Source organism: Quercus suber, unplaced genomic scaffold (genome assembly GCF_002906115.3).
Source record: "Quercus suber isolate HL8 unplaced genomic scaffold, Cork oak 2.0 scaffold_522, whole genome shotgun sequence".
Classification (NCBI taxonomy): domain Eukaryota; kingdom Viridiplantae; phylum Streptophyta; class Magnoliopsida; order Fagales; family Fagaceae; genus Quercus; species Quercus suber.
Genome location: NW_027069971.1, coordinates 457,798 through 472,240, shown reverse-complemented (window position 1 = coordinate 472,240; position 14,443 = coordinate 457,798). Strand labels below are relative to the sequence as shown.

The 14,443-nt window shown below is 34.5% G+C and overlaps 1 protein-coding gene across 1 annotated transcript; it reads left to right on the top strand.

Annotated features, from left to right (window-relative positions):
* The first annotated feature begins 4,423 nt into the window (after positions 1-4,423).
* On the top strand, positions 4,424-6,098 carry LOC111991096 (uncharacterized). Its single transcript, XM_024022877.2, has one exon. The coding sequence runs from the start codon at positions 4,595-4,597 to the stop codon at positions 5,735-5,737; it is 1,143 nt and encodes a 380-aa protein (XP_023878645.2). The 5' UTR covers positions 4,424-4,594; the 3' UTR covers positions 5,738-6,098.
* Positions 6,099-14,443: the final 8,345 nt, after the last annotated feature.

The following is a 14,443-nucleotide window of genomic DNA, read 5'->3' as shown; positions in this document are numbered from 1 at the left end:
TACTGAAACAGAAGTGGTAGGTGACTTATGAGCTGTAAGAATAGAGGTTGGAGTGAGGGAAGAAGGTGGAGGAGTAGGTGATATGCTAGGAGTAGAAACAAGAGAATGGGAATTTATAGGAATAGATTGAAGGGATAGAGATGAGTTGGAATTTGTAGAATGACGACCATATTGTGGTGGAATATAAGAGAACAGTAACAATAATGCAAGGATGAAAAGTTAAGGAAGAATGAAGCCAAGTGGGTGTAAGAGTAAATGGATCAAGAGACAAAGAATTGAAATGATTTAGAGGAGGAGAAAGAAATGGAAAAACTCTTTCATGAAAAATAACACGTCCTAAAGGTAGTGTAGTCAGGAACAGTGTGAAACAGTAAATCCCAAGTAGATTTAAAGTGTGAGGATGAGAAGAAATTCTATTTATGGGGAAAATGGAAATGGTGAAGACAAATGCCCAATATGACAAATGAACATCAGATTGGGAAATAAGAGTAGGAGAGGTTTCAATGATGTGTTGATGCTTGAGTTTAGCTACACCATTTTGTTCTAGTGTGTGAGGGTACATGAATTGGTGAATTATACCATGAGAGGAACAAAATAATTTCAATTCCTTGTTAAATTCATCTTCACAATATGTATGAAGTGCTTTGATTTTGTGACCAAGTTTATTTTCCATAGTAGATTCAAAATGAACAAATGAATTCAAGACTTGAGATTTATTCTTCAATAGAAAGAACCATGTGAATCTTATGTAATGATCAACAAAAATGACATAATATCTTACACCAGTGATAAAAACAATAGGACTAGCTCCCCATACATCTATGGACTAGTTCTAAAGGTGCAAAAGCAATAAAGAAAGTTTATGTGACTTTCCTTGAAGATAATGAGTACACTGATTATTAGGGCTATCCAAACAACCCACAGAACTGGCCCACTCTGCCAAACCAATCGGACCCAAACTATCTGCCGCCCAATCTAACTATTCCAACGGTTGACAGCAAGTCCTTACTTTCCAAAATCAATTCCTGCAAGTCGAGTGCGGGTCTCTTCCTCCAAAACCTGAGCCACTGGACCCAATTGTGATATAAATGGGTTAAATGTTGTTTTTAATAACTCACTATCAGTTCTCTACTCTCACTCTCTCGTCTCACAATCTCTCTGCTCTTTGCCAATCTCTACTCTTCGCTGATCTTTGCTCTTCGTTAATCTCTACTCTTCATCGTCAATCTCCACTCTTCATCATCAATCTTTGCTCTTCAACCACAACTTTGTCAGCTCGTCTTCGCCTCCATCGACTCCATCTCTCAAGTTTGATCTTTCTATTTCGTCTCTTAGGTTCAGTTATCTGTGAAATTGCTATCTATTGTTGTTTTTGTTCTTTGGATTTGTAGATCTCTTGATTTTATTCTTCAAGAATCAAACTTTAGTGTTTGATCTTTGTATTTCGGTTGAAATCAAAGCCGACTGCCATCCACCTGAGCCCGATTTGACTTGACTTGTGGCGATTCGTGATCAACGCCGGGTCTAGAACTTCTCCACCCGATTTGATTGGGTCGGTTGCGGGTTAGGCACAAACTCGATCCAGACCAACCTGTGGACAGCCCTAGATTATTATGAAATTGAACTTTATATGTTCCTACTCCAACTTGGAATGAAAGCTCAACAATAATATTTTTCATTTGCCTTTTTATCCAATGGATTAAATATAATCAACTCACACCCATTTAAAAAAGCCAGAAGTGTATTTATGGTGCCCACATTTTGGGTACTTTTATTTTGGTCCTTGAGTTTCTTAAAGTTTGGTTTTGGTCATTGAGTTTGTCAATAATGTTTTATTTTGGTCATTGTCGTTATCTGAATTACCGAACTTCGTTACATGGCTAAATCAAAGCTCTTGGCACATTCAAAGATGACGTGGCTAGCTATCTAATAATCAAAGTAAGGAAAAGGAGCAGCTAGGGGGAAAAAGCTTGCCAAGGCAAGGATGAACACGAACACACCATGGTTCCCTTGTCGTCAGCATTAAACACTTTCTTCATTTTCTTCAAAGTAATTATCGGCACTGTTGATAATCAAAAGCAAAAAGGTTCCTTATTAGTTTTTGTAAAAACATGTTGTTAACCTGAAGAATCACAACAATAGATATTGTCTGTAATCATCTTTCTTCATTTGGCCAATTCATTATCTGCAAAGTGCAAACATCACAAGGAAATCAAACTCTCACTAGACTCTGAATTAACTTGAGCATGCCTACTCTCACGTAATAGCAAAAACATTTTTTCCAAAATGGTTTCTTAACTTTGTAACAACATGGTTAACTTGAAGAATCGTGACCGTAGATATTGTCTGTAAATATCTTTATTTTTTTTCTCTGTCAAATATATTATCCATAAACAACACAAGCAAATTAAACTCTAACCAGACACTGAATTTGAAATGCTTGATTAGCTCAAGCATTGTAGAGCTACATGCTGAAAACATGCCAAGACATATCTCACCACTCACCATGTTCAACTAAACAAAAGAAATGTAAAAAATATGTTTCCTTTATATTATATATATGTCTGTGGCTATGCATCATACTGATATTTTTACAGAATTATCTTTTTGATTAAGTTAGTAAACATTAATAGACATATTGGGATCTAGAACCTATATTTATGGAACTGTTTTGGAAATTACAGACATGATGCAGAATTCATAACTCTTAAGCTAACAAGATGCTAATTATAATTATTAAAATTGTACAATTAAATAGAGGGAACTCCATATGATGCCTGTAGTTTAGGAAACAATTAATAATTGTTTTTGACACCTAACGAGTGAAGAGACCATCGTACGGCACCATTTGATTCAGTTGGTTTGCTGTCTCTGGCATTATGGTATTGTATGCAATGGGTTGTTGATTCAATTTTAAACAGGAATTCTTGGCTGGAAATACTATGCCAGTTCATCATTTGGTGATATTCAAACCCAATGCCCAACTTAATTGGCGATTTGCACGTGCATTCAAGTGGAGGCTTCAACTGAGAACTGAGAAGTCACAAGCCAACGGCTAACAGTATAAGCATCCATTGGTACAAAAATTTCGGGCTTGTTAGCATTAAAACCTACTTTTTTTTTTTTTTTACATACTAACTTTTCAAACCATCACACATAAGATTATATATTTTACATTACATTTCATTTGCTCTCTTCTTTCACCTATGTGATATGTAGCATAAGAACAAAAAACTAAATGCAAAATGAATAGTGTCATTATAAATTTACACAATTACAGTAACAATTATATATTTTTACACAACTTTTTTTTGAAAAATAATTACAACATGCTGCTAACCCTACAGCTCGAACCCTTTTCCTCCTAAACCCCCAAGCACTTTGTGCATGGGGAGGTGTCAATTTAGCTAATGTGTAAATTTTGAACTTAGTTGGCTAAAATGTGATCATATTCTATTATATAACAATAAGTGTGTAGCCTTGTACATATGTAATGGTACAATTAAAAATAATCACAATTATACGATTCAAACTGTACATTTTTTTTTTTAAGAAGTTCAAATTATATATTGTATTAGCTTACATTTTTTTTAAACCATATATTTTTAAAATATTTAATGGTTTTTCATATTATATATATATATATATATATGATTTATTTACTTATTTATCTGATTTAAAATTTAATTAGTTTTAGACTTTTCAATTTTTGCACTTAATAAGTCATTTGCCACAAAATTATAAACTTAAATAGACATATGGCGAAAAATTAGACTTCAATTGAAATTCAATTTTGAATCTAATTTGATTTGGACTCTTCAATATTTACACTCAATAATTTGCTTGACATAAAATTAAAAATTAAATAGGACATGTGACGCAAAATTGAGAATCCAATTAAAATCTAATTAGATTTTCTTTAAATTTTAGCTATTAATATATACTAGTATACTAGTGTGTAATTCTATTCATATCCATAGAAACAATTAAAAATAATCACAACTACACGATTCAAATTATACATCTTTTAAAAAGAAATTAAAATTATGCATGGTATTAACTTACACCATTTTTAAATTGGATTTAGGTTCTTTATTTTTTGCATCCAATAATTCAGTTACCACAAAAATTAAAAAATTAGATAAACACATGACAAAAAATTAGAATTTAATTAAAATTTAATTTAAAATTTAATTAAATTTTAACTTTTTAATTTTTACACTTAATAATTGGCTAGATACAAAATTACAAATGAGATGAAACACCTCGCGCAAATTGAGAGCATGATTGAAATCTAATTTGGATTCTCTATGAGTCCTCTAAAACGTAAAAGCCTACCTTTATTGATAGAAGCCCAGATGCCTTTGTTACGAGTAGGCCCAACCCATTAGTTAGAAATGACCCAAGATAGCATTAGTCTGCAGATAACGTTGTTCACACAAACCACAAACTCCACTATCTTTCTCTTCTTTGCTTTCATTCCCAACTCCTAAACCGTTCGTAGTCATAGAATAGAATCACTGTAAAACCCAACATAGAAATCACAGCAACAACAATTTTTTCTTCTTCTTTTTTCTTTTTTGGTTTAAGAAAAATGTCAATCCTTCAAATCCAAACACTCTCATTCTCAAATTCTTTGACAGGTTCAGCTCCAACCAAGTTGTTCCTCCACCCAAAAACCTATAACCCTTCACTCTACTCCCAACCCATCCCGCCCAAAACGACGATTATTCGTATGGGAGGGGGTCCCAGAACCTACCCAGGTGGCGTATCAAAGTGGCAATGGAAGCGAATGCAGGCAAAGAAAGCCAGGCAGCTCCTCAAGGCTCGCCTCGCTCGCGAGCGCAATATTTACGAGATGCGAAAGCGAGCAGAGCTCAAGGCTGCTGTGTCAGAGCTCGAGAGGCCTTGGGAAGTTGTCGAGAGAGCCCCTAACTTGCTCTCCGTTGGCGCTGATGAACAAGTGAAAGTCTTGGCTGATAGGTTTCAAAGGCCTGGTGGGTTCGATTTGTGGACTGAGAGAGATGGGCCTCAGTTGTTTGAGACTGTGGATGAGTTACCCTCAGCTAGATTTTTCCCTAAAGGGGTTGTTCATAGTATCAAACCTTATCAAAGAAATGGTGGGTTGGATGAATTAAAGGAGGAGAAGGGTCAGAATTTATTGGATTCGGAGAGTTCGTATCAGAAAGATAGTTTGGAGTTATCGGGTGTGAATAGGCAAAATGGGAAGAGAAGTAATGGGAAATTGAGAAAGAATGTGAATAGGAATAGGTTTCAGGATGTGGGTTCGAATGGTTCCGGTCGGTTGGAGTCAAGGGAAGCTGGTTTTGATAGAGAACAGAGAGGAAAGGGCCCCATTGGTTCCGGTGGGTTGGAGTCAGGGGAAGCTGGTTTTGACAGAAAACAGAGAGGAAAGGGCCCTATTAGAAGGAATGTTCGGGGTAATGGCTCGTTGGAGTTGAGAGATTCACAGTCTGATGATGTTTATGATATTGGTTTTGATAGAAAACAGAGAGAAAAGGGCCCCATTAGACGGAATGTTCGGGGTAATGGTTCGTTGGGGTTGAGAGTTTCACAGTCTGATGATGTTTATGATATTGGTTTTGATAGAAAACAGAGAGAAAAGGGCCCCATTAGACGGAATGTTCAGGGTAATGGTTTGTTGGGGTTGAGAGATTCACAGTCTGATGATGTTTTTGACATGAATTTGCAAGAAGATGGAAGTTACGAATTCTAAATCAAGAATGGCCGGAATGACTTGAATTGTAAGGATAATGGAGTGGAAGTTGAATCATTTTTAATTTAGCAGCTTCTTAAGGAAAAGGGTCTATACCAGATGAATTTAGCAGCAATGAGATTGGTGATGTTTTCGTCCATTTTGTGCAAGCTGAGTGATGGTAATGTTGTCTCACTTTGCATTTGAGGTTATTGATGTTAGTACTTAGAAGATGATCAGGCAAAGAGCTACATTAATCTTTCCCACAATTTACGTGTGTATATCTAGATTATGTTGTGACTAAATTGTAAATTGAGAGTTTAGTCTTTATATGTTCGCATTGTTGAATGAAAATTTAGCTCTTGGGAGTATGTGTTGCTCAGACTTGATCTCACTTAATCGTTCAATGTATGTTAATAGTATTTATATATGTACATTGAACAAGAAAAAACAAAAATTGTAAATCTAAACCTTGCATTGCTCTGATTGAGGTTTCACATGAGTGAGTCAGTTTATAATTATAGCTTGAGTAAATTAACACGTCTTCTTAATAGATTAGTTACAAACGCACTCAGTGGGTCTTGAACCCACAATCTCATATTTTTCACACTTGCAAGGAGAGGAAGTGTCAATAGAGCTAGAGCTCATTAGCAATCTTCAATGATGGTTCATTAGCAAGACTAAAACACATGCTTGTACATACATCATGCATATGTGATATTCCTCTTTGTCTAGTTTTTACTTGCTACATTGAATAAATCAGAAAGGTCAATAAAATAACATGTTGAAGAAACATTGCTGTTACTTGTAAGTGCTGGAGTTCTGTAATGTTGGGGCTCAAAAACAATGATGATTAGGTTTTACTCTGTGTGTGATTTTCAAGAGAAAAAAGATTAAAACAAAAACTTGGGAACTTGAGAAAGGATACAAGTTGTGATATGATAAATATAGCCCATATTTTCTTCAAATTCTTACAAATAAAAACATAATGGAAGCCCACCAAGTTCTATTCTGCATTTTTTTGAAGTAAAATACATAAAGGAGTGGGGGGAAGAGGTACTGGCCCATCTTGATCCTCCAAGAGTGGTCCCAAGAGGGGAGAAGAGATAGTAAGGGGGCCACCCCACATAAAAAAAAAAAATCGCCCAGCGAATGTTATGAGCAAGATAATATACATGCCTACGGACAAAAACAAAGTCCCAGCACAAAAATGAATTGAGAACAGATTTGAATTCATCAAGGATATAAGCTAAATCTGGATTGGAGGATGAGGAAGACATAGCATCAACTTCAAACTTCACATAATTGATAATTGAGCTTGTGGTGAGCAGCTATAGGTTGCAGCATTTGCTTCACCAAGGAGAGGGTCAAGGGAAGGCATCAGTTTTGTATTAGAAAAGACACACTGCAACACAAGTGGATTTGTTTGGCTGAATAGCAACATCAAAATTGACTTTAAACCATCATAGCTGTGGAGTCGTCCAAGTTGTAGGAACAGTAGAGTTTGAGATTTTCCGATCTAAGGCGTCCTCCTAAATGATTTTTTGGCCCTATCTGGCATTCTTCAAGGATCAGGTGAGGCTACTTCAAAGATAGTTTGATTCCTAGACCATCAGATTCTGTCAAACATTGTAGCTGCAAAAAGAGTGCAGTTGTTTCCATATTCTATATTTAAACTCAGAAATTTAGGAGGGGAAATAACTATCTTTAAAATGACTTCTACAAAAAAGAGTGAAGTTCGATCTATTCGGCAGTTTCTTAAAGCTTTAAACAGGTTTTACATACTAACACTTAATGGACATAATTGCTGTCATGTTACATATTGTAGTAAATTGGTTATTTTTATTTTTATCCCAGTTCGAGCTTTCATTAGCAGAAGTAGAGGTAGGAAGAGATAGGATTGACAAAGTATTCTTCATTAGATATGCATTTTCTACCATTACATATTTCCAATTGATATACGTGCTTATTCACACACAGCCATAAAACTGAAGATATAATTCTTAAAGATACAGGGAATTGTCTATTTAATAGCATGTTTGGATGTTTAAAAAAGGAGGGGGAGTAGAGTAGAGAGAGGGAGAGTAATGCAATTACCTTATTTGGAAGTTTTTTAAAGAATGAGGGGGAGGGGTTTGGAGGAGTTTGGAGGGGTTTGGACTCCCTCTAGCCTCTCAATTTTAATTCCCCCAAATTGGAGAGATTTGGAGGGGGAGTAGAGTACATAAACTATTGACCAAGTAAATTACCTAATTTATCCTTATTATATTAACAAAATTACACAAGGGGAATGGCTAATTAGTCCCTTCCCCTTACTAATTTTAAAAACATCCAAATAAGGTGGTGGTGAATCATTATCCTCTACTCTCCTCCCCACTACTCCCCTTTCCTCTACTCCCCTCTACTCTCCTCCCTCTCTAAACTTCCAAACAAGCCATAAGGGCCACCATGTCTGTTATTGCACACACTACATTCAGCAAAGTCAAACTATAGATAGTGCCAATCTTCAACATTGATATAATGCGGATTAGGTTCATTTTACCATTAACATAATGCGTAGTCGATGTCATCTTTTGTAGTATATTAAGGTCAAAGAAAGACGCAGAAATAAACACCTAAATTGGAAGACAACGTATTTCGTAGAATGCCCTTGACCCATCTTACAAGCAATTATCTCATGTCATTTAGGCCATAGCAAGTGTGAAAAGCACTATAATGACTTTATTACACTTCCATTTGTCAACGTCTCTAAGCCTCTGACCTCCACACCTTTTGACTCTTCAGGCATAAGTGGTTTAGTGGAGTGTTGCACTCATCTTCTGAATTCTGCAGTCCACTGAATCCATCTTAGTGGATTTTATTTTCTATTTAAAAAATTGCCGTCACTTTAAAATTCCACTCAGCGCTTACAAAGGTTTGAGGGTTGGGCTTACCACACCTACCTTTGGTTTGTATAGATAAGAAACTGACTTATCTTCAGTTTGATGTGATTGCTTATGTTCTTTTTGTACTTTGACCTTTGATTGATATCTTGGCATTTTCTTAATCCATTAGAAGATGAAGAAATGTTATGGATATCATTTCTTTATGACTTATCTTCAGGTTGAGTATACTGACAATTCTCAAAAAAAAAAAGGTTGAGTATACTGACAAAAAAGTGTTTATCCATTTGTTTGAACTTACTGTTTTTTTTTTTTTTTTTTTTTTTTTGTGGGTGGGGGGGGGGGGGGGTAGCCACTGCTATTGTGCTTGTAGGATTTGATATATTTGTGTGGCAAGATTGGTATATAAATTAAATTTATAGATGGTTTAGAGTTATATAATGCTTCTCATAAATTACCATGAGTTCCAGTATCATTGATGTGCTGCCACATCCCATTAAAAAACATCTGATCCAACCAAAGTAGATGACAGAATTTGTCTCTAAATGCTAAACCAGATTAGGATTAAGATCTCAAATAGTATATTGGATAAAGCCATAAAGGTAATACAAGAGAGTTGGCTGGTCTTTGCTCTTTATGGTTTTGACAATATATAAGTTAAGCTCAGGTAGTGCAAGGTGCAAGGCACTGCTGCTATCACTGATGCTGCTGCTGCTAGAGGGAGTTGGGATTGTGTTATGCATGGTATTTGTGGAAAATCTTCTTCATAGAATGATTTAAATTTTGAGTCTATTGCAAAATAAAAAAATGTTCAAAAAAGCTTGAGGAGTCCCAAGAAAAAAATAAGAAGATCTGGTGTCATAACTGATGAATTGATTTAAAGAATTCTAGTTCACTTTGATTTGAAATCATGTTTACTTTGGGAATTACTGAATTATGAGGAAGAACTACAGATTTTAATTGTTTAATAAGTCAAGGATGCTGAAATAAATGTAAGAATTGTTTGTGTTGGGTATTCATATATGGATGGAAGTAACATGGAAGAAAAATAAGTAACTTATCCATTAGTGATGTGATTGATGTCCTTATAAAAAAAATTAATATAATTCGGCCAAACTTTTACCTTTTATGTTTGTAAGTATATAAAAGAATAGAATAAAATAGGTAGATCATAAAGGAATCAAATAGAATGAAATATGGTGTAATTGTTTTCAGCATGTTTGGAAGTTCATAAAAGAATGAACAAAATAAAAGAAACATATGATGTCCCCATTATACCCTTCATCTTTTAATTGTCTTGTTTCAAAATGGGATAAAATTGGTTTTGACTTATATTTTATAAGGGAACAAGTGTTCATCTCATTTTTCAAAAAATAAAATTAGGAGGGGATGGAATGAAATTTGCATTACCTCATAACCATTTCAATTTTTCTTACTAAATTCCCAAAAAAAAAAAAATCGTTTTTGTTCTATTTCCTATTCATTCATTTCACTTCTTACAAATAAAATGTTAGATTTAAGGTTGTAGATTAAGTGATATCTCTACATGTTATATTAAGATCAATTGTTGTTTCCCCACAATATTATCTCCCCCCACAACTTGAAATATTTGTTACTTTGTATAGATTTTGAAATTGAGGCAAAATAAATTTGAATCTTATAAAATGGTTGTTTCAAATTAATCCCTATAGTTACAAAAGTTTCAAATTAAAACTTTAAAGTTTAAGACAATTAAATTAAACTTTATTGGCTATAGTTTCGTTAATTTCAAATGGAACCCTATACTTTTAAAATTGTATTGCCTCAAACCTTTCAATTGAACTCGATAATCAAACACAACCAAATGTAACCTGAAAAATTCCAAGATTTAAATTTTTTTTGAGAAAGAAGATTTAAATTGATAGACATGATTTTAATAGTTCAAAGTTTGATTTTCCTACTAATTATAAGATTTAATTTGTATAAGTCCAACACTCAGAGGTAATTTGAAACTTTTGAAACCATTCCATTTAATTTATCCTAATATTTATTTGTTATCCTATCCAAAAAATATAAATGAAAAAGGTTCCGTGTTCTACAAGAAATGAAACAATGCCTTCATGTTGCCATTCCAATAAATGGCAACGGTTCCAAGTCCATTAGCAATTATGATGGCCAAGGGGACACCCTTTGATAACTAAGCCTGTCCCTGTTAAGTGTTAACATCTCCATTGTTGATTAAAAGGTGATTACTGACTCAGCGACCAACGCTGCACTTCCTAGTTGTTGGAACTTTTTGGTGATTATGCCTCATGGTCATAGTTGAGCCACAATATTTGTATATTTCCTTGGGATAAATGATATTTGCATATTTCTTCCTAAATTGCATGATATTATGAGCAGATCTATAACTTCTATTTATCCAGAGGCAAAATGTCTTAAAGAGATATGCAGCTTTAGTTTGTTCAACAAATAAAGTCTTTCGTAGTCAAATAAGAGATTTGAAATTTAATGTCCCCACCTACATAAAAAACTATGATAAAAAGCAAACATCATGAACACACGCTATAAATTTAAAATTTAAAATTCTATCGTATCTTTTTTTTTTTTTTTTTAATTTAGTCTAAAAAATCACAAATAATCTATTGGATTGTGCCAATTCAAAAGAGGCGGCTGGTCTTTGATCCTACCGGCCATTCATTTTGGCATTGATTGCAATGATGAGACATTTTCCAAACATCTATAATTATTTTGATGTGGCATTTGGTACGAGAGAATACAAATTACTTTTAGCATTCAGATACTTAGGAATGTGATTTCTTGCAATCTGGATGCCTAGGAATATAGCTATTCCTATGTTTGGTTTCATTGGGAATCTCTTAAAATTCTTAGGAATGTGAGATAATAATGTTTGGTTTATTCCCAGAAATTTTAGATGACATATTTATTTTCTCCATTTTATCCTTAAATTTGAATGTGAACTACAAAGTTCTTTAAAAAAAAATCTTCCTCTAAATAAATAATGAAAAATAAAATATAAATTATTAATAATTTATTGAGCAACATACACACAATAGCAAAAGTAACCTAGCAATAATAGAGGGTTTCCTTCAAACTTTTTTTTTTTTTTTTCACACATGAAACCTAAATAGAACTTTCTTAAAGAATATATCAATAGAATTGTCTATCATGTTTATGTTATTTTGGCGAGAAAAGATAAAGACAAGGGAAAATATATTGATGATTTGTTTTATATTTTATCTTAATTACTTAAATAATAAAGAAAATTGTTAAAATTGTCAATTTATAAAAGAGAGATGCTGCGCCTACAACAATTTTACAACATTTTTACAACAAATTACAGGTGGTTAGTTATTATTGGTTCAAATTGAAAACTAACACTAAGATTACTTTTTTGCCTCAACAATAACAACTAGTAACAACCTGCCACTTAAGATTTGTTGTAAAAATGTTGTAGACATATCATTTCTCTTTATAAAAAATACAATTTCCTTTAAGTTTGGGAATCTAGATACTCACCTATTTTAAAAGAAATCAACATTCCTACTTTGCAAGGTTTAAAGGGGGAATTCAAATTCCCTAGCATCTGATGCCCTGGCGTAATTTGCAACAAAACATGAGAATCTTTAAACATTCTTAGAAATCCTAAAACATTACATCGTACCAAATGCCACATGAGAGTAAAATTTGACTCCAGTGCATTAAAACCGACACACAGTAAAAATTAAATATGTATCCATATCATATGAACTCCAATACATTACTGGAGGTAACCCAAGTCCTTATTTTGAACCAAGAAAAGTTCTGGTCCAAAAAACTTATTCAAAACATGTCGGTAGTTGAGCTATAGCCATGGTAGTGTGGGATGTAATAGTCACTAATGCTATTGTAAGGTTGAAATTTATCAACCATCTTGTTGGCTTTATTCCGTGCCAATTTGCTTGTAATTTAGCACTTAGTAACCCTGTATTTAAGTGGGATTATTGTAAGGGTAGTGTGTGAGAAGAGGTGAAGAAAAGCTCAAGTATGTGCAAAAAAGCAAGGGTTCGCGGCTAGGACTCGCAGCTGACTCGTGACTAGCAAGCCGCCAAATGCAGGCACGTAAGAAGCACACAGGGGAGCTGAAGGGTCGCGCCAGCTGTTACACTACAGGACAAAAGTCCCAGACTGGCTAGGCCGTTACGTCGCGACTTGAACTCGCAACTTGGACAAGCCGCGAGGTCAAGCCACCAATTAGCCCTGTTTGGCAAAAACTGACTCTTCGTATTTCAAACACAAACCACTATATATAGACCCTTATACCCACTGATTTGAAAGTGCTTCCAGAGAGAATTTTGTGAGAGAAACCCTAGAGAAAAACAAGATTGCCTCATCCCAAATCTTTATCTTAAAGACTCTACAAATTCCTTTACTCTCTTCCTCTCCATTGTCATACCCTTGAGAGGTCATTGACCAAATCCTTATCTCACCACACTTACGTCTATGAAGGTTCATTTAATGCTAAGGGAAGCAGTTTGGAAGAACCAATATACATTGGTTGATGCTATGGTCTAGTAGCCGGAAGCTAAAGAAGAAATAGGTTCGCGTCTTGTTGGAGCAAGAAGCTTAGAGGGTTTAGGTACTTGGGTAAATTAGCTTGGAGGTTTCTGCTGTTCATGTATCCCAACTACATTCTTTAGTGGATTATTTGACCCTTGGAGGGCGGCGGAGAGGTTTTACGTCAGGACTTCGATTTCTCTTCGATAACACATCGTTGTTGTCTGTGTTTCATCTTCCTTCCCTTTATTTTGCCTTATATTTACTGTTGAATGTGTTTATATTTGGCATAATTAGTTATAATTCTGTGATTGCTTATTTCATGTTCCGCACATAAATTGTTTGATAATAAGCTTGAATTGGTTTTTTTTTTTTAATTTGGGGTCTAAACGTTCAAGGGTGTTTTATACACATATTGAACTTTTAATTGGTATCAGAGTGGGTGCACTTTTGTGGTTTGATTACCTGAGTGCGATCCTAAATCCCCTGGCTATGGATGTAGCTGTAAAAAGGGTCATGCCGAATTGTGGTTTAGGTGTTTGTGATAATGACTCTGTGAGTATGTTTGAAGGGTATTCTAAAAATGAACGCTTAAAGTTAATTAAATCCAGGAAACATGCTAAGATGTTCATTCACATGCTGAAATACTTTGAAAATAAGAACCACATTCTACACAATAGTCTATGTGAGTCTAACTCTTAATTGAGAAATACAAAAGAAGAAATAGAACATTATGTGAAAAGGTTGATAATCTGAAAAAGAAAATTCAATCTGGAAAAGCATGGAAAATAACAAGGAATTTTTGTTTGATGGTCAAGAATGCTTGTCTCATGCTTACATGTTTGTGCACACCTTATTAAAGGTATTTAACTCTTGCTTATGGTACCTTGACAGTAGATGTTCTCGTCATATGACAGGAGATAAATCACTGTTTAAAACTCTTAAAGAGAAAGTATATGATTATGTGACTTTTGGTGATGGGAGTCATGCTCAAGTTCTCAGGAAAGGGACGGTTGAAATACCGGGATTACCTCTACTAAACGAAGTGCTATACATCAAAAGACTGAAGGCAAATCTCCTAAGTATCACTCAAATATGTGATGAAGACTTTCTTGTCCAATTCTCAAAGAAGGGGTGCATAATCATTGATGAAAAAGGGACTCAAGTCTTGGAGGGAAATAGTATTACCGATAATTGCTATGGAGTAGTTCCAACAGCACCTATTTCGTGTAGAAGTGCTCGTGTTGATATGCTGAAACTTTGGCATCATAGGTTTGGACATGCAAACTTCAAACAAGTATGTAAAGTC